The following is a 20,539-nucleotide window of genomic DNA, read 5'->3' as shown; positions in this document are numbered from 1 at the left end:
TATATTTTTCAAATGCAATTTTTTCAACAAAAATGAATTTAACCTACTGTAGTACACTAGTACTAATGAATAATAGTAAAATTAATTTCTTTAATCACAATAATATAAAATGTAACTACTTAGTAAAATTATAGACTGACAGACCTAACAAATTAAAATTGAATGCATCCATTGTAGTGGCCAGTGAGACTTCTAGACACTTAATGTACATCAGGGTGTTACGCACTCTTTTTACTTACGGAAATACACACGTAATTTTACGGCATATGGCACTATATATCCCCGCTGTAGGTGGATTGCTAAGTTTTGTATCGTCTTACACTGGGGACAACAGATTTGCCAGACACTCAAACACGGCTTTCAGATTTACGCTTTTCCACTTTCGTGAAATCACAAGACTTGTAAGAACATATTTTTAAATATAGTTGTATTATATTGATTAATTTTTAAATTTCTGTGGTAGGCATGTTTGAATTAATCCTTTAGGAATGTGTTCATTGCTCGAGAAAACTAGCTACGAAAAAATCTCAGTTTTCCCTGATGATTTTGAGAAATTTGGGAAATTATTTACTTTTGAATTTTGACTCACCAATGTACCAACTAGATTCACTTTACTACTAGAAAAGATGCTCAAGTAGAAAATCTAAGCATTTTTACCAAAAGATGGCAACGGACAGTAAAAAATGTGCGCTTCATTGTATAATCATTACATTCATCGTTCCGCTCACAATCTAAAATATGGGGTGTAATAATGATAGATCGCTTCCACGTACTACGCCTTAATTATTTGACCGCAAAATATCTATCAATTATCAAATAGTAAATAATAATAAAGATGTACTGATAAAATATACTATATTTGATACCCTGGTGTGTAAAATAGTGATGTTTCACATGTGTAATTTCCATCGCCGGAATTGAGGCATTAGTTGGCTGCATCACTACAATTAAAGATATTCTGGTTACACAACCAGTAAGAAAAAAATAGCCCTCCCCGATTAGTCGTGACGCGGGAAAAGGTATTTGGCATGAGCAAATACGATTTAAGAATATGCATACAGGTTTCATATAGCCCTATAATAAACGGCTTTCAAATTGACTCACAAAGTTAATATGCAAAATCATCATATGTCAACCATAGGACAATATATTCTGTCAACATTTATAACTAATTAAGACACCTATATAATATCTATAATTGGTCCAGTACTAGTGTTTACTGTTCCCGCTTGGAGCGCTACACCTTATTTCTAGGCTACCTAGTAATAGCTTTTTGGCCCTTTTGTCAGATTTTGTACCGATGAGCAACCAGTACATTTTTACTAGGTATATCTTAAATCTTTTCATGGGCATAAGGTATCTTAGCCCGTGCCTTTAATCGTGCGTAGATCTAAACTTAGCTCTCCTGATAGAAAAAGGGTTCAAACAGCTTACGAAGTTATTTTGCCGGATTCATTTTTAAAAAGTTCCGACAACGCCGTCGATACCATAAGTCACGGATACCTAGTTATAATAATTTTCCCCTGAAGCTTTAAATATTAGTTCTGCATGCATTTGGGAACATAAACCAGGTTTGGCACGAAAAACCACAGCCCGAAAATCCCGGGCTGCTTTTCTGAATAAAATAGAAATTCACTCTAATTTGTTTTGACTTGTGGACTGTGGTTATTATTTAAATGTGTTTTAACTATTAACACCATCAATAAATATAGGTTCAAACGCCACAAGGCTTTACGACCACTGCCAAGGATTGGTAGCACGATTTATAAATGGACAGTTAAATGAAAATATAACAACTAACAACAAAAGTACCTACAAAACAAAAAGCTTAATAACATCAATAACAATACTAACAATTCACGATCGGTTATTGGGAAAAGGTGGAGATGTCAATATTTAATACATATTATGATATAGGTTTCGGCGGGGCCGGTATAGAGATATAAATAAAATAATAAAAAACAGTGCAGCGAATACATGAAAGAAATTCTTATTTTTGTGGCTACGTTTTTTTATGAAAAACACTATAAAACCTCCCATTATTACTTTTACAATAAAGCCAAATAGGTTTTTGGATTTTTTTTTTTTGTTTTATTTGAAAAAACTAGATAAAACCCAATGCGGTTGGGTTTGAAGCCCGGGTTTTTGCCAACCCTGCAGGCTTGTGTGAAACATAACGGAAGGGGCCAAAAATTCATGTTATTTTATACATCAGTTGTATGCCTAGTATATTATGAATTTATAAAGCTCCGCTTTTATTTTTTTACTTAGCTTCGCGCTGGATTTAATAATTGTGATTGGCACGTGTCATTTCATGGCCACCTTATCAGAAACCAAAGGGGAACCGGTATACCTGCAATCGTTGTCTTAACTTAACTGATTATGAACAAGTGACCTAACAAGCTGCAGGTCAAATATGATTCAAACTACTCCATCCGACTCTACCATCGGTAACCCCACTCTCGGCGATTTGCTGGCGGAGTTGGTTATTGTAAAATACAAATAAGTGTTATCTATGTGTATTGTAATCATTGCATCAGATTACAATATAAACTGATCATTTGATATTGATACCATCAACGAGCATATTAAACTGAAAAGGCTGAAGAACAGAAGAACAGTCTAATTGTACAAAACATATAAATAGATGACCGATTTGCCCGAAAAAGTCGTTCAGCGTACGCAGCGATCCCAATGACTGATTTCTGAACTACACTATACTTATTATAACAATACTGTTTTTATTCCTACTTTTTTTTTTTTAACCTATGGTGTTTGAACAACTAGAGGTTTCGGGAACAGACTTCTCTACTAAACGATCTGACCCAAATGTATTCGTACTGAGTCGATTGGCTGTGGAGCAAAATGCCGCCAAATTGTCGATGTATTATTTTAAGGTCAAAAGTCATGCATAGAATATTTGGTGGGTTCAGATAATATTGTAGTGTCTGAAAACAAGCAGGTAGTCACTTAACCTTCAGGTCTTTTTACTTGAATCAATACAGAACAGCCTTTGTCTACGGACTACAACTGAAACCCAACGACTAATTGAACAAAATACTCAAGATGAATGAGTTTTGGAGCCGTCGTACTTGCGTCATTCTGACTGGCGCTAGCAGAGGAATAGGACAGTGTTTGGCTGTAGAAATTGGTAAAGTGTTGGTCCCAGAGTCAACCATTGTTCTCATGGCTAGAGATACAAATGGTCTGGAAAAAACCAAAGAAATGGTGAACAAAGAAAATAGTGACATTTTGGTAGAGGTAGGCATATAGATATAGTACAAATTGGTATATTTTTTATCACCTATTTAATTCAACATTGTATTGGTATTATAGTATTATAGCATGGATTTATCTAATTTCAACGTAACAATGTTTGAAAAAATGTTTGAATCTATCGATTCGACGAAGTTCGAATTATTTTTATTAATTCATAATGCTGGGTCAGTTGGTAATCTGGATCATCTTGCAGCTGACATGAATGATCCCGACGAATGGAACAAGTAATTATTCATTTTTTTTTTATATCAGTTAAATAATAAAATCGATACATTTTTAGGGAATTTATATAGTAATTATTTGTGTGTGTTCGACTTAATTAGGACATTTAACAAACACGAATACCTACTTATTACATGCATTTTTTGATTATAAAATTATCGAACTAAAAATATATTTTTATTTTCTAGATATATGTTGTTGAATTTATATTCAGTAACTTGTTTAACAAGTGTATTTTTATCCAAGTTCAATTCAGATACAGCTGAAAGATGTATTGTCAATATTACTTCATTATTTGGGATTGAACCATTTAAATCAGTTGGATATTATTCTGTTGGGAAAGCTAGTAGAGAAATGTACTTCAGAGTATTGGCTGTAGAAAATCCTACATTGAACATTCTTAGCTATTCCCCTGGTAAAAAAATTGATCTAAAAAATTATTTTATTTCTTAGTAAATTAAATCATTTTCGCCTTATTTTTAGGACCTGTGTTGACCGAGATGTATACAAATATTAGTTTGAATTCAAAAGACGAATCAGTACGCGAACAACTTACGAGTCGACAGAACCAACGATATATTGTGAAAGTAGAAGACGGTTGTCAAAAACTTGTGAACATATTAGCTATGAGAAGTTATAAAAATGGCGGTAGAGTTGATTATCATGATAAATAATTGTATTCTTCAAAAAGCTGGTGTTTAGTTAATTTTATTATATGTATAGTTTATTGATTGTAAAATGCTGAAGGAAGAGAATTCCATTATTATACATTAGTATACACAATATAGTATTAAATATTTATAGTTTAGTTTTTTACACTGATAAAATAAAAGCATTCTTTTTTATGTTTGAGGCAATATGATTTATTAGACTGAACTCTAGCCCCTTCGGCGCCTTCGCCCCTTCAAAGGTGAAGCACTATGCCACTATTTGTGCTCACTACTTATTATACTACTACTGTTTTAATTTATATAATAAATTTATAATTTGATAAAAATTAAAACTAAATGCTGCATGTGAACGGCTCAAACGATTTGGCTAATTTTTTTTCGTCATGTTCGTAATTTTCAAGACAAGGTTTGTATGAATACGAAAGAAGATTTTAGGACAATCTACCGGAAAAATCGGAAATCTGGATGACGAAAATGCAACAGTGGTGCCATTTGTCAAGCAAAATAGAATTTTAAAATACACCAGGGGTATCATGTTTCTAGAATAATAAAATAAAATTCCACAGTGTATATTAACCACGATGGAACGATGTAGAGAAGATGTTTTCTACGTCATGGTATTAATAGTTAAACGTTTAACACATTCCATTATTTTTTCATAAAAGGACAAAATGTATGAAATTGAAAATTGGAATTATGTTGGTTCCTTTCTAATTTTTAAAAAATACGTATTTTAAAGATGTGCTCTTAAGTAGTTAGGTCCAAAGATTTTAATTCGGCAAACTAAAATCGAATTTTGCCGTTTGTTTCAAATTAAGTAGATAATACATTCTAATTTAGAACAAAAATTGTAAACAATTATTGGCCGCTCTACGTTGTCATTGAGAAAAACAATTATACCTACTACAAATCAGAAGAGTTAGTTAATTTGATCGAGCTTATCTCTAGAACTAACGGTCGGGTTCGAAAAATTATTATTGCATTTAATAGCCCAATTCTCGGGAAAGGTATAATATTATAGGCTATCTAAAATCATGCTACGACCCTTAGGAGCCGAGAAAAAGGACCAAATTCAGATGTAGCGTGTCGTATTATTATGGTGTCGTTGAGTAGGTATTTATTTTGATTGTAATTTTATTATACATTGATTGAAAGAAGAATGAATAGGCCATGCAAACTTATTTTTTTGCTATATCAGCGGTCTAACTTATTTCCTTACTGTTCTCCGTTTTTTCTGACGCTTTTGAAAACTACTGGGAATTTTTACTTTTGGCTCTGTCCTCAAAGTTATATTATATTTTAATAAACTAACTCATAATTAACAAACATTGTCGCTTGTTCAATTTTCTTAAACCTATCCTACATCGAACCTGATCCGTACATGGGCACATGGCGGATACCACCTTTGAAGAACTCTTTTTAATACACGATAGCGAGGGATCACTATAATGGTATTGTTATCTTACTGAGATAAAATGAGTTATACCGTTGTCCAACAGCGTTAGGTGAAATGCGTCCCATATTTTTTAAAAATTGGGTGATTTGAGTACCAGTTTTATTTTATTACCAGGTGAATTGCGTAACAGTTGTTTTTTACCACGAGGTAAATTGCTTCCCTATATCGTCCCATTAGCATTACCTAACCATTGGTCATTGCTTTACAACTACCTATGTTAGTAGTTCAATTCGTCGTTTTTGCATATTGAGAACACTTTTTTAGGGTAAACGTGCATATGCATCTGTTTTAATGTAATGGAGATGATTATATTCAATAAGTAAAATTGAGGGGAAGCTAATAATTCTTAAAGTATTATTTTACGTCATCTGGATCCAAGAAGGACAGCCCAAACAAATATTTTAAAAATTTGCTATTTCCTCCACCAGCTTTGTCCTAGATGCAAACCATCCCTTCATTTGAGGTGTAGATAATACACGTTTTACAGCAGAATGTATGGTGAATTCAAAATGTATCTGAACGTTTGTAGGAGTAAACAAGAAACCATTTGTGGAATAGACATTATGTAATATAATATGTTGAATAATTGAACATAAGTTTCAGGGTTTTCCTTTGGCAGCAAAAAAAACATTTAAGAGGCACGTAATTATCATTGTGAAGTCCATGAATTGTAAAAAGTCGCATAACAATTATTGGACACGATTTAAAATTTAAATACAAATATATTAATATTTAGTAGGTACATGTCATAATACTTCTAAATTTGGTAAAATATGATAATCATTATTTTTTTCATCATATTCTTTAAAACGAATAAATAAACAACTAATGTGTATAGGTATTACGTAAATTATTATGATTTAAAATTGCCTAGAATATTTAATAATTAATTGCGATTATTGATTAGTGATTAGTGTTTAGTAATCAACTAGTGTGATTAAATAGTTCTATACTTGTCTTATTACATATTATATTAGGTATATACTTTATCGTCAAACTTCGACAATTCGTCTTAACTCGTATTAATTGGAAAAAAATCATGTATGTAAATTAAATACCTACCTAACTCATATACTTATAAGTATATTTTATTTATATTATCGGTTTGTGATTCTGAAATGTGGTACCTATTTGATATTCGTAATTTCATTTCAATAACATGATGTTTTTAATAGTTAAAGTTATAAGTTATACTTAACTATTTTAAACTTTAATAGTTAATTGTTTATACTTATATATTATATATTATTATCGTTAGTTTAATGCTTACAGAATTGTGATTCGTGATTTGAATTTGGATATAACATTTTTTCGGCTGTTGAAACCGGATAGGAAAACCGTTAAAATATAAGAAATTGGTTTTAAAAGCCAAAACCAAAACCTCAAAATTGGCTTTGAGATATGACCTGCAATATTGTCTTTGGATCCATTATCTGTTATTGTACAACGATAGGACTTTTATTGTGTGTACAGTGTACACATAGGCGCTATTTCAGTTTTTAACTTGAAGAAGCTCAACATATTTATATCAGGCCTGTGGGGGGGATCTGCCCCCACACCCTCCATTCAAGGTACCAATATAGGCGATGTCATATTTTATCACTTACTTTCCTACATTTAATATATTATAATGCATCTATTAATAAAACTAAAAATATCTGTATGAAAAAAATAACAACATTTAAGTAAATAAATGTAATATATATATATATTTATTAAGTTAATTATTATAATTGGAATCTTCAGTTAGAAATTGCAAAATGTATCTAATATTTTTTCGTTGAACTATTCATTTGATAAATCTCGTACTATATAAATCCATGACATATTTGTAAATCTATCTTGATTCATAGATGTTCGAAGCCAATTTTTTATCTTTCTCATTGCTGAGAATGATCTTTCACATGTTGTAGAGCTAATTGGAATTGTTAAAGATAATGATAATAGTTTATATAAATTAGGATAAAGCTTTGCATCTTGCACTGGCTTGTTTCGTGTTTCCAGATTTAAACTTTAGAAACAATTTTTTCCAAACAACTTTTACTGTATTATGTAGATTAGATAATTAATGAAGGATTTAATACTTCAATTAAAATATACATTTTTGGAGGGGCTAAGCCCTTCCTTGTGTGGACAAAGGGTATTAATGCCTCCTATAAAATCTATTAATTTTTTATCTCTTTTTTTCACTCAGAATTAAAATGTATTATTTTAATCAAAACAAAAATGAATTCCTACTTTTGTTTATTAAAATAATTCTACCTTAAATATTAAGTTTTGTTTAATACATTAATACAAAATTTGAATGCATAATATACATAATCTTTGTTCAAAAAATGAATTAAATTATATTTAATAATGTTCCCATGGTTTTTCTGGTCTTTCTTGATCCCAAGGATTTGGTGACTTGTATCTTGGATCTTCTTCTAATCGTACACCTCCTTTTAATAAGTTGTCTAGTAATGCCTCAAGCTGTAATTAAAATGTATAAATACAATAATTGTCTAGGTTTAAATAAAATAAAATAATATTGTAAAATAAGACTCACTTTACTATTTGGCAAAACTTCATAGGAATTTATCATATCAGAAATACCACATTCTAAACAACGTTGTGCTAACACTTTGCCAATAGTTATGTATGCCATTTTATCTAAAGTGCTAAATAATAATTTTAAAAAGATAATCAACATTAAACAAACCATAAATAACCAAATATAAACACATTTTACATAGGTATTTATAGATATTTTTGTATTTTATTTAATAATATGAATGATTAAAAGTACAATACATAAGGTGTAATAGTAGTAGTATTATAGGAACAATGAATAAAAAATGTGTATGGTTAATTCGTCAATCAACAATGTTTAGAAAGTAGGCACCTATTAGGTACAATACACAAATAAAATATTTACGGCTTATTTTAACATTTACTCAGGTATTCGAAAAATAAACAAACCTAAAGAGCTGTTTGCGTATAGCCCATTCTGCAGTAGTCGCCATTATTGGAACCATACCTGTGTGGTGCAAAACACTAGCTGTCACGTGTCTTTTACTAGTTGTTACTTGTAGCCTAAGAAAAAAAAATACATGACATGAATATGAAAACCATATTATGTTTCCTGACAAAATATTAGCCCTTTGTGCACTTACTTATGCCAAAACTCACGACCAGGTTTTTCGAGATGATAACCAGCCGGTTTGTAAGCGATTCTTAACTTCTCCAGATTTCTAGGGTTGCGGTTATATACAAATTGAGCATGGCCAGAGTCTTCAGATGCTGTGCCAAGACACCTTTTTATGTTTGTATTCGTTACACTAGATAAAATATTTTTTGATTGCCGACCGACCAACATGTTGAAGATATTTTTTTTCCTTATTATTTAAATGAAATAGGTAATGCTTGATTTTTTAACTGAAAAGTCTTCATAAAATATAAATCATAGTGCATACTTCATGATAAAATGTAAATTGTAAATATCATAACTTTAAATATATGATAAGATTGATAAGGATAATACAAGCGATAAGTTAAATTAATAGATAATAGATATTATTATTATTTTTTAAATTGATTTTGCGTTATTCTATTTTTTACATGTTCTGAATTTCTGATCACAGTTTAAAATATACCTAAAACCGTATCTTAAACATTGCAATTGGCAATAATATTATTATGATATGTGTGATTTATAATTAATAATTTATATTTTTTTATCTTATCATTATCTTATCACAAGTTGCTTACTGAGTTTTGTGTTAAATAGGTACGTGATTCAAGAAGTGATATAGGCTCGTGAGTCGTGGTTAAATCTTATAATAATATGATCCTATGTCCGCCGCCAACGATCAGTCGAAGCCGGGAATTACAAAATATGTTACATTATTAATTATTGTTAGTTGTTACAACTATTTTTTTGAGTTACCACCGGCTAAATTGTAATTTGTTATATGCATTGTTTAATGCTAGGTAACTGACTAAAACTAATAAAGATACCTTGGTAATTGGTTTGTAGGTAGGTTCTTAAACTTCACATTCGAGATTCTTGGCTCAAAATATTGAATCTATTGATGTTACATATGTTCTTACTTCTTACACCTCTAGGACTACAAGGTTATTGATTGCTCAAAACGTAAGACGATACATTAATACTGCTGTGTTATTATGCAATCCGATAATGATTCAACAGACACACAGGATTGTGAAGAAATTGTTGAGGAAACCTTGATTCATGTAGTTGTGGACAATGCTGATGAAATGTCCAATTTGAACGCAAACAGCAATGTTCGAGTGATAGCTGTGGACTCTGATTCTCCAGCATTACAAATCGAAAACAAGGTACCTACCTAGTTAAGTTTGATAGTAATTTTTTGTATCAAATTGATTACGATTTGTATTAAATATCGGCTGGCCAGGGTTGTACTAAAAGTAAATTAATTTGGGTTAAGCACCTACATTCTCGATTTTATATTTATTTAGCTCTAGTCATTTAACTAGGTTTGTTTTGGATGATCATTCTGTAAGAATTTTTAGAAAAAACAAGTTAGTACCTACAAATAGTATGTTACAAATTCTTTATCATAACTTGATGTAACTTGATGTTTATTTTTAAGCCCAATAAAATAGATACAAAGAAAGATTATGAAGGATACATTTATATTGCTAAGTATACATGGGTAAAAATTATTTTACTTGGAAATGTTCCACTGAAAATACAATTGATTGTCCTATATCAGCGGTTCTCAAACTGTGTTCCGCGGAGCCCTGGGGCTCCTCGAGAGTAATCTAGGGGCTCCGTGGCTCCCATATATTATCTGTATTAATTAAATTCAAATTATTAAATTATTATTATATTTCTTAGTTACATTTTTAATTTTTATACTTGTATTCATTTTTATTTGGACCGTACCAATATGTATTATTTTAAAGTTTAAAACTGTAAACTATTTATAAATGCACAAATTTTTTTATAATCAACATCATTTTCTATGAATTATTGTTCTCTCAAATAGACATTTCTGAATTTTGAGGGCTTCGTAATTTTTTTTTAGGCACATAAGGGCTCCGCAACCAAAAAAGTATGAGAACCGCTGTCCTATATTACTATATTAGGTACTTAGAACTAGTATTTTGTAAGCTAACCCTTGCAGAACAACAGAACATGTTTAAATAATTTTGATGTATTTCTGTTAATTTTTTCCTTGTTTTTCTTTTAGTTTATTTTATTTTCCTTAATAATTTTCCTTGGTATTTTTTTCTGTTATTTGTAATAATGATAGTAGGTAGTAATAATTAAGATTACTTAAGATAAATAATAGCAAACCTATAGGTATGTAATTTATTATGTATATTTATTAGATATATTCAATATTGTTAATTTCTGTTTATAGATTTTTCATTTTAATGAATGGAGATATATAACTGGGACAGCTTTGTTTTTTGAGCGGAAGAATGAAGTAAAAAAAATTGATCCTCTCTATGATAATAGATGTGGAACTATTTTACAATATGTTGGTTCTACTCGCAAATGTTTAGAAATGACAAAAAAGGAAAATACACAATAATCTTATTATTTTTCCATAGTTAGAATATTGAATTCAATATTTTAAACTTAAACACCTGTAATATAATTTATATACATAATACTATATAAGGCAATGATTGGGAGAAACCAGATGTATTACATATTATGTTAACACTTACCTGTACATTTCTTATGTCATCACAATATACAATTTGTACTTTTTTAGTTTTAACGAACAGTTTGTTTTACTTATCAACTTCTTATTAACTTACATTTTGTGAAAATCAAACCTCTTGATAAGTAGGAACCGGATTTATATGCACAAAAAATCCTCAAAATATGCTTTTAAAAATGCTTTAATATGCCACAAAATATGTACAATGTGTTAAATATTTTTAAGTATCCACTTAAAATTGTATTGAAAACAATTTATTTAAAATTATGTAAGTAATATGTATTAATTAATTAAGTATTTAAAAAGGTATAAAAAGGTTTTAAAAGTATAAAAAAGTATTTTGTCGTCTTCACTAAGTTCTTTGTCATTTAACATTCTTTATCTTCAACCTATAAAACAGTAGCCCGCATTTTCTTAGTAATATTATTGATAACTAGTTGATCCTGTGCACTTTGTTGCCCCGTTGAAAATCCCGAATCTCAATGAGACTCACTTGTTATAATGCTAGCAATATATTATCAGGTAGAATATTATATTATATTATATGATACTATTATTATCGTACCCCATGCTAGGTATATACTCTATATGAATAGTATTTTTTATTTTGACTGTGGATACTCTTATGAGCGACTATTAGTGCAACTCAACCTTTTTAGCATCAATTTGTGAAAATTAGATTAGTTATTAGTTATTTTTTACCTATAACTAATGTAACACCATTGATTATAAATGCTAATAATAGATAATCAGATAAAATTAATTTTTTTTTTTGCTAAACTAAATAATTATAATAATTGTTTATTATTCTACGTCGATACCGACTTGCCTAGAAGCATCTGTGGTTGTCGAGTTTAATTGTTATTTATTTTCAGCCAGCGACTATTTCATACTAAAAAAGTTATAGGTATACAATTTACACGTTTTTTTAAATTAATAATAATTAATTATTTATTAAATTTATCGGACTACATTAATGCCTAAAACCTTCTCTGTGATGTCCTCTTTAATTGAAAAAATACTGCACGACGATTTAATAAGAAGTTTGGGAGTTAATCCCAATCCCGAACAAAAGAAAGCGACCCCATTTTTATATAGATATAGAAGATAATATAATATGTGGCCGTGAACATGAAAATATGACGAAAAACAAATATGCGTGCTATAAATAATAATATGCACTATAAGACAACAAATATGCATTTAATAGGTTAAAACGTTAAAATATTGAAAGTATGGCAAGTACAACTAGTGTTATTTTAATAAGAATGATCTAAATTTGGAACAATTTTTATCAGTTTTCAAAAAGCTCATTCCAATACATATATGCGTTTGCATATAAATCCAGTCCCTATTAATACGTTTCTTTACAAACTACTGTCCAATGGGTGTACACATTATTTTTATTGAGCAATTTTATTAAAAACGTTGGCGACAAATATGAATAAAATTAATAGGTAGTGAAACATTTGTATCTATTAAATTATTTTTTACGCTAATAGTTAATAAATAAATTATATTACAATAATAAAGATAAATAAAATATTATATAATAATTATAATAATAAGTAGTAATAGTAGTAGTATAATTATAATAAATAATTAATAAATAATAATATAAAATAAATTTATGTTCGAAACATTGATTTACCGTTCAGTCAATTTTTTAAATTAAAAATACTAGGTGGGTAACTAAAAATAATGACTTGTACAAAATAGTCAAAATATATAAGTATAATTGTATACTGATACATATAAGTTGGAAGTGGAGAATAGTTAAATATAATATACCTAGTGGAGAAATCGGTATGTTAATGACAAATATACAAATTGATGTAAGTAATTACATTTTTATTGATGCAATTGAATTATTGAAAAATCAGATTTCCTCTAAGATAGTTCTATAATAGTAAATTTAGCCACTAAAAAATCCATAATATTTGAACAAGTCTATAATAAAGACTGATTTTTGGCACCCTGTGGACAATGTATAGAATAATACAAGTTATCCAAGTAATAACCTAAATACACATTATTTGTAAAGTTCTAAGTTTAAATGTGTTCAATTCGTAATACATAAGTACAATACATAACAGTAAAACGCTAAGTGCAGTAATCGTACTTGAAAATTGACAAGTTATTTCAAATTAGGAACAACCAATGAGACCCTAATTGAAAAAATAAAAATATGTCGTAATTTTGTTGTTCCCTGGTACGGTTACATATTTCGGTTTTCTTTATAAATTTATCTTATTTATTAAAAATCTTTCGAGAGTAAATACTAAAGACCACTCATGAACAATTATCAACATTCTCATAATAAGTAATAATTATTATGTTCTAAGAAAACACAAATGAACATCGAATGTCAACACTCAACAGTATTGCTTTCTAGTCTATGTACACATAGTAGTAACTACTAACAATACAAAGTAAATTAATCAAACTTCAAAGTGAAAATTCATAACTTATAGGTACATATATCTAACTCTTTTTAATTTCTGAGAAAATATATTTATAACAAATTCTAAATCATACAAATATTGTGTTAGAATATTATAATATAGTAGGTATGTGATAATTAAAACAGTCGAGAATTAAAATTTGCAATGGTTTTTAACTTGCCATTGTAAAATTAATAATTATTTTAATAACAGTTGTCTATCTACATAACATAACTATAAAATATACATAAAATAATATGTTTATTAGTCATTAACTAAAAATAATGAATATAATATAGATTTTAATATTGAAATATTTAAAAGTAAATATTTTTACGCTGTTTGTGTTGTTGTAATGGTCCAAATATAAATGTAAGAATGATATCACAAGCTAGCTTCATATTTCTGCCCTAGAAAATATAAATGAATTGACAATTATTATACATTTTGTAAGTAGATAATTCAAATGACTATAGTTGAATGTATTATTTTTTAAATACATAAGGTGAATAATATGTTTATTGCATATTTTATTTAAAATAAAAACGTAATACAAATCTTAACAAATAATTTTTTGCAACCTTTACACCTTATTATTTATAGAACAGAATTTCTTTTTAAAAAGTACTTTCCACTTTCTTCCTTATTTATTGTTAAAACTTAAGGCATAATATTGATTACTAACTAGCATAGTGTGATCAAATAATCATATTTATTAATTATTATAAATATATAGTTAGCAGAAGAGCTCGGCAAATGTCAAATACCAAAAATAATAGCATTTTTAAGTACCTACCACAAATATCATAAAAAAGATACCATGTAAAATATGGTGTCAGGCAATAACCTAAGTTGTCGAAGCCTTTTCTCTTAATAATAAATAAAAATATATAAAGTTATAACAATTATTCAAATTATAAGGAAGTACTAAATAAATTAATGATATTTCATTAGCATAACGATATAATAATTTAGAACTCATATATAGTAACGATTCAATCATAGATAGTAGGTATTAAGCAACTTAAATTACATTCAGTTAGCAATCAAATACATTGTAACCACCAATATATGGATTTCATTTAGAACCTAAGATAATTTATAGTTAAATTAATGAGTAATATATATTAAGTAGCTTACTAGCTTATATTAGAAGTATACGACTTAGATCATCCTATAAATTAATAACAGTTAAGAAAACATCGTTTATGTATCTCACATGAACTGTGTTCGAATTACCTACTTATAAAAAAAACGCATTAAAAAGTACTCATTATCACAATATCGTATTAGTTCAATAGTGAAAACATAAATTAATACTAATCGAATTACATCATACATATTATACATCGCTATATAAGTACCTACGTCACGATGACTCAGCGAATACGACCCCGTGGAGACATATAGGTACACAAACTTATCATCACCTTTATATTGAATAATACTACGAGTAAGGCCAGCGAACTAAAATATATTCACACAGAGTTTATATTGTTTAGTTTTAAAGCCTAGTAGAGTAATTATTGTACAAGTATACACCTTTTAGACCAATAGGTAATATAAAACCACTAATCAACCCCTAAATGACACCAGGACTTGTCAACACAGTATATGCACAGTGCACACCCACAATCCACCATAATAGCATGTTAGTTGTTACATATTATTAAACAAATACTATTTATCACAGTATCACACCGTTTGACACGTGTAGCATTAGTAACCGGGCTGGTCAAGGCATCTTCCTTTTGGAAGAATCACATTCGAACGAATCATCGACCTATGTACTTACTGTACAAACCGTGTTCTATACTTCTATGTAAGTAGCTATTTCTCTGTCATATTCATAAAAAATCACAACCGTACCTTAAACACTTTTTTCATATTTATTGTGAATGTTTATTCTACTACAGAACGTATCATTATAACACTTGTGTAGTTATGTAATTGTGTGGAGTGTGTCTGTGTGTGGCATTGTACGCAGCGGATTGGTGGACAATAATAAATACGGACAGAAGGGAAAAAGAAACTTTTGGAACTCGGTGCTGGCGAAGGGTATCAAAAATGTCGTAGAACGAACGAGTGACAAAAGAAAAGATGTATCAGAGGATAAATGTAAGAAGTGGGTAGGACGTCTCATAAGAAATAATACACGGATAACAACAATAATTGAAAGAAAAATCGAAGGGAATCCAGGAAGGGAAAGATCTTAGACCTATATGCACGCTAATAAAAAAAAATTCTGTTGGATACTAGAAAAGATTCATATTACAGGGAATTTAAGGAAGTCGTCGAGGGTAGAAAAGAATGGTGAAACATTGGCCCAGCATTCAATCTAAGGATTAAGAAAAGAAAATTCAGGTCATACCTAGTATCAATATATTGTATTGCAAATACATGTAACGGTACATGTAGCACCATGATACATTTTACTTATAGCTTATAATATTAGGTATCGTCAATGTTATTAAGAAATTAGGTAAGAACATTTTTTTCCTTTTTATTTAAGTTTATAGAATATCAACTTAAACCATGTGCGATTGTGAGTAAAAAATATATATTAGGACAGGTTGTCTAAAAATATTTTTAATGATGAAATATTAAAATGTAGGAAATACAAATTGACAATACACCTATATACATACCTAGTGCCGTAGCTAGGATTTGCAAATGGTGGAGCGGTCCTCAGACTAGTCGTGGTGCCACTGGTGCTTTAGTATGAGGTAGGCACCTACTATATTAATTACTATGCCATACAACTCATACAAATTAATGAAAGGAGGCAAGGTCTTAATTAAAAAAAAACTTCAGGGCTTCAAATTGTTTTTACTATATGAATACTGGATACTTATCATTTTTTCAATATAAAAACTCTTTATGCTCGTTATTACTGCTTTTACGAATGCAAAATTATCCTTAATACAATAGGCACATCTAAAATTGTTCTACCCCCCCCCCCTCTCAGGTTACGGCCTATAAGAGGGTATACAACAACAGCCATCTCCCTACATAGATGTTCAAAGATAGTATGTAATATTTATGGATGCATGCGGCGTTATAAATTAAATGTTTAACTATAAAATATTTATAGAAATAGACATTTAATTGAAAGACTATTTTAACAATTTTACACAGTAAATATAATACTTAATGTCTAATGGGCAATGGCTAAAGCCACGAGATAAACTTACATTATTGGAATTGATCTGACAAACACTTGTTGAATCCGTTATATTATCATGAAACGTTTATCCAACGATCTATGCTATACTCTAGAGCAGCTATCCATCTAATATAAATCAAGAAAATATATGATAATTAATATTAATAGTACCTAATACATTTCAGTTGGTAATCAAATCATAATGGCGTGATTTTTGTCTGTACCTTCTTTTGTCTACTTCGGTGTCTGTATAAAAATAAAAATATCTAAACGACAAGTCGGGTGGTATAAGCTCGAACGCAAATTTCCTTACGCTAGCGTTAACGGAACTTTGCACTTTGTAACCGTGGAGACAAGCCATTCCTGTGAATTGAAAAAAAACCGCAATGACGTCTGACGGATTAAAAATATTTCAAACGAATAAATAAATAAATAATTAATAGTCACCGTTGGCAAATCGGGTTACGCTGTCTACGAAAAAATACAGCCTAGCACCTTTAAGAACGCAGTAGTATTTTTTCCACGATTTTCCACAGTGGTGTACCAATGTGGAGAGGAAACCCTGGCAGTCCGATTGCGGATCGATGGTGACCACAGATTTTAAGTTATCCTCGTTGAGCCATTCCATCGACTGTAAAAAACGTGAAAATTAAACTTGAACAATTGAACTCTTATATATTACATCGTTGTCGACACGAAAAAACCTCTTGAGTTTTTAATAGTAAAGTTTATATTTGGTTAATTTTTTTTTTATCGTCTAAACGGCCATGTTCATTTGTCCTAGATCGAACATATAATTGCAGACAATGTACTTACTGGACATTTGGTAGCTTCGACGAGAGCTCCGATCCAGCGGTCCGCGTTTTCTGCACTGTTCGCTGCTATGTGCAACCTTGTTTTCTTGTGGTCTTTTCTTTCCAGTCGGAAGCTGTACATTCTTCCCGTGTCCGATGTTTGCACTACGGTGAAACCTTTAAGATTTAATGCTCCTAGAGGATGTCTGTCCTAAAGGCAAAGTAATTTATTAATACCTACGGGTAGAAATACAATGGGTGACTGCGAAAACGTACTCGTTTCAAAGAAGCAGATTTATAGTAGTAGAGACAATTATCGGTCTTGAGACAAAAATATCTAGGCTGCCAACAGTTTTTCATTTTTTTTGTCCCAATACTAAATTTCCATAGTTTACTGGCTATAACAATGCGATTTTCAATTGTGGATGGATCGATCACTGGTGTTAAGATATCACAGGTCCTGGCGACTTCCAATTCTAATACGTCAGAACCACTATGTGCAACATTGACAAATTCCGAGTGTGATGCATCGAGAACACACATGTCATTGATGCTGATGATTATGTCACCCACTTGGAGACCAGAGTTTTCTGCAGCTGTTCCCGTTTCAATCGCGGATACTACGACCGGTTTAGCCCCATGAATACGAAAACCGAATTCTCCTGATTCACGTTTAACCATTAAGCGTTCGTCGCTATCTGTAAATATTTAAACGCCATGTTAATATTCGTTTAATATCCAGAAACTGCACCTACAAGGCTACAACATACCAAACGATTTTGAAGCGATTCTTTTAAACATTTCTAAACTTGATTTTCTGTGTACCATTCGGTGTGTAATTGTTTGATATTTTACTCGAAACTCATGTTCTGAACACGTTGATTCAATGGAATCTCTTCGTTTTAACTCAGGCGAACATTTAATGTCTATATTTAAAAAAATACGAAATTTATAAATTAAATCTTAAAAAAAAATTAATGAAATAATTAATATGGATGCATGGCACATCTATTAATTGATACCTGGCAAATCTGAAGGTTTTTTCCATACATAGAACTCTTCTATTTCGTCTATGTATACCCACGAGAAGGATGTAAATGGTGTTGTATAGACGCCCGACCAGTCATCGTCATCTGAATGAAGGCTAGAACTACTTCCATTTAATCTTTCCATACTTACATTGGTCGATCTAGTCATTGGCCTGGGAAGAAGTACATATTATGCCAAAACGTTTTACTAAATTTTATCTTTTACCTACCTCCCTTTTTCTTTTGTATGTTTTACTCTTTCTTCAGACTTTGCTCGAGTTTGTTCTGACCTAGTGTTTCTTCTTCTATCCTCTGAACGATATCGTTTCGTTAATCGTTTTATAGGCGTGGTAGGGGGTTCTTCTGGAGAATCCCCAAACCCTTCAGGTGGTTTAACAATATTTATGATATCGCTATTTGTATTACTAGTATAATCTAGATCAACTTCGGTATTACATAGTGTACATCTAGATAATAATGATACCCTACTGCATGGTTCACTGTAGAAAACTGAATCACTTCCTGGGCTAATAGAACGCAGAGACTCTGCGCTCACCGTCTTCAAGTTCAAATTATTAATTTGAGATAAATAATTAATTTGGGATGACTTTGTTTGTAATGAACATTTAGGTTTGTCTTCTAGGTGAAATTCAGTTTTTGATTTTTCCATAGTATCTAGAGTTACTTGTGGTTTTCTAAGAATTTCGGGCAGTGATTCCCTCCGTTTTTCTGGTTTATTTACTATCGAAGGTTGCTTATCAATAGAGCTGAAATTACAATTTAGTATAAATAAATCATTTACATTTTATTATTTAACTTACTTAATTAGTGTTACAGCTCCTATACTTTTCCGTCTAGGGCTTGGCCTTCTGCGTCGTTCTGGCGCTTTTGAAGACTCGTCGGAAGAATAGACAGGTAATGATATTTTAGTTGCAAAACCGTTGCCCATCAACTTCTAAAATACAAACTTTTTTAGCAAACTTTACTTAAAGCATAATATAAATATTTAAAAAGTCATTGCCTTAATTAAATTGGAATTAGTTTCATCTGTATGGCATTTGGCTGTTATACGGTTACCTATAAAATATTAATATTGTATAGTAGGTACTTAGTTAATTTTTAAAAATAATAATTATATGCGTCATTACTTGATATTAGATCCGGATTATTCAAATTATTTGATTCTTCTAAAGATTTTGATTTGCTCTTTGGTATGGACCTACAATTATAAATTAATTATACGAAAATAAGTTTGTTTCACAAATGGATGTATTAAATGCATCAAATAGTTAATATGAGTAAATAAAAGCAATAGAGTAGTGCACAGTAAGCGATAATTGATTTTGAAATTGTCTAAGCTTTACACATGCATTTCCATGAGATTTTATATTATTTGTATATGTACAATATATATATATATGAATATTCCAAATGTATGTTATTCTTCAACCTCCAATCGCGACCTAAGGTAAGAATTCTATGCTTAACGACCTGCAACGAGCGGACCCTAATAAGCTCTATTTTCTTGTCTAGAATTTTGCTTTATTACAACCTATCGTTGATGTGCTCACTTAGCCAATTTTAAGATGGATTTCGGTCTTATTCTTGTATTCTCGTCTGATGAACCAGAACTCTTATTATCCTCTATACTGCACTTCACGCTGTAACTAAAATAGTGATCGTGTTTATTCACTATTGAAATGTAGTGTGTTGGGTTTTTTTATTGCTTTAAACTTTAAAGTAAATCAAACTATCAAATGTAGGAGTATATTAAATG

General features: G+C 30.1%; 4 protein-coding genes across 6 annotated transcripts in view; 2 read left to right on the top strand and 2 right to left on the bottom strand.

Moving 5' to 3' along the window:
- The first annotated feature begins 91 nt into the window (after positions 1-91).
- On the top strand, positions 92-4,358 carry LOC111033619 (sepiapterin reductase-like). Its single transcript, XM_022314426.1, has 4 exons — positions 92-3,261; positions 3,337-3,503; positions 3,690-3,916; positions 3,985-4,358. The coding sequence occupies exons 1-4, from the start codon at positions 3,067-3,069 to the stop codon at positions 4,173-4,175; spliced, it is 780 nt and encodes a 259-aa protein (XP_022170118.1). The 5' UTR covers positions 92-3,066; the 3' UTR covers positions 4,176-4,358.
- Positions 4,359-7,891: 3,533 nt separating this feature from the next.
- On the bottom strand, positions 7,892-9,078 carry LOC111033609 (39S ribosomal protein L18, mitochondrial). Its single transcript, XM_022314416.1, has 4 exons — positions 8,784-9,078; positions 8,590-8,703; positions 8,177-8,288; positions 7,892-8,100 (listed from the first exon to the last, which is right to left on the bottom strand). The coding sequence occupies exons 1-4, from the start codon at positions 8,984-8,986 to the stop codon at positions 7,981-7,983; spliced, it is 549 nt and encodes a 182-aa protein (XP_022170108.1). The 5' UTR covers positions 8,987-9,078; the 3' UTR covers positions 7,892-7,980.
- A 197-nt stretch (positions 9,079-9,275) lies between these two features.
- LOC111033610 lies at positions 9,276-11,387 on the top strand. The gene is made up of 3 exons (XM_022314417.1): positions 9,276-9,646; positions 9,736-9,969; positions 11,022-11,387. The coding sequence occupies exons 2-3, from the start codon at positions 9,796-9,798 to the stop codon at positions 11,193-11,195; spliced, it is 348 nt and encodes a 115-aa protein (XP_022170109.1). The 5' UTR covers positions 9,276-9,646; positions 9,736-9,795; the 3' UTR covers positions 11,196-11,387.
- Positions 11,388-13,166: 1,779 nt separating this feature from the next.
- Positions 13,167-20,539, bottom strand: part of LOC111033576 — a 165,613-nt gene continuing 158,240 nt past the window's right edge. For 2 of the 3 annotated variants that reach the window (XM_022314372.1, XM_022314371.1), the window contains 13 exons: positions 20,334-20,429; positions 19,911-19,981; positions 19,784-19,839; positions 19,584-19,717; positions 18,993-19,529; positions 18,757-18,935; positions 18,505-18,660; positions 18,011-18,432; positions 17,757-17,945; positions 17,388-17,571; positions 17,165-17,303; positions 16,969-17,066; positions 13,167-14,184 (listed from right to left, as the gene is read on the bottom strand). In XM_022314372.1, the coding sequence (XP_022170064.1) occupies positions 17,015-17,066; positions 17,165-17,303; positions 17,388-17,571; positions 17,757-17,945; positions 18,011-18,432; positions 18,505-18,660; positions 18,757-18,935; positions 18,993-19,529; positions 19,584-19,717; positions 19,784-19,839; positions 19,911-19,981; positions 20,334-20,429 (2,215 nt within the window). In that variant the 3' untranslated portion in view covers positions 13,167-14,184; positions 16,969-17,014. The remainder of the gene's footprint in view (positions 14,185-16,968; positions 17,067-17,164; positions 17,304-17,387; positions 17,572-17,756; positions 17,946-18,010; positions 18,433-18,504; positions 18,661-18,756; positions 18,936-18,992; positions 19,530-19,583; positions 19,718-19,783; positions 19,840-19,910; positions 19,982-20,333; positions 20,430-20,539) is intronic. The other variant, XM_022314373.1, reaches the window with a different exon arrangement.

Source organism: Myzus persicae, unplaced genomic scaffold, assembly GCF_001856785.1.
Source record: "Myzus persicae strain clone G006 unplaced genomic scaffold, MPER_G0061.0, whole genome shotgun sequence".
In the NCBI taxonomy this organism is placed as follows: domain Eukaryota; kingdom Metazoa; phylum Arthropoda; class Insecta; order Hemiptera; family Aphididae; genus Myzus; species Myzus persicae.
Note: the sequence above shows the minus strand (reverse complement) of the source record. Positions and strands in the feature narration are given on the sequence as shown.

Coding starts and splice junctions, on each gene's coding strand:
- LOC111033619 (XM_022314426.1), top strand. CDS start 3,067: ATGAATGAGTTTTGGAGCCGTCGTACTTGCGTCATTCTGACTGGCGCT. Junction 3,262..3,336: donor ATAGTGACATTTTGGTAGAG/GTAGGCATATAG, acceptor TTGGTATTATAG/TATTATAGCATGGATTTATC. Junction 3,504..3,689: donor GATCCCGACGAATGGAACAA/GTAATTATTCAT, acceptor TTTATTTTCTAG/ATATATGTTGTTGAATTTAT.
- LOC111033610 (XM_022314417.1), top strand. CDS start 9,796: ATGCAATCCGATAATGATTCAACAGACACACAGGATTGTGAAGAAATT. Junction 9,970..11,021: donor CATTACAAATCGAAAACAAG/GTACCTACCTAG, acceptor TTCTGTTTATAG/ATTTTTCATTTTAATGAATG.
- LOC111033609 (XM_022314416.1), bottom strand. CDS start 8,986: ATGTTGGTCGGTCGGCAATCAAAAAATATTTTATCTAGTGTAACGAAT. Junction 8,289..8,589: donor ATACGCAAACAGCTCTTTAG/GTTTGTTTATTT, acceptor ATTATTATTTAG/CACTTTAGATAAAATGGCAT. Junction 8,101..8,176: donor AAGTTTTGCCAAATAGTAAA/GTGAGTCTTATT, acceptor TTTTAATTACAG/CTTGAGGCATTACTAGACAA.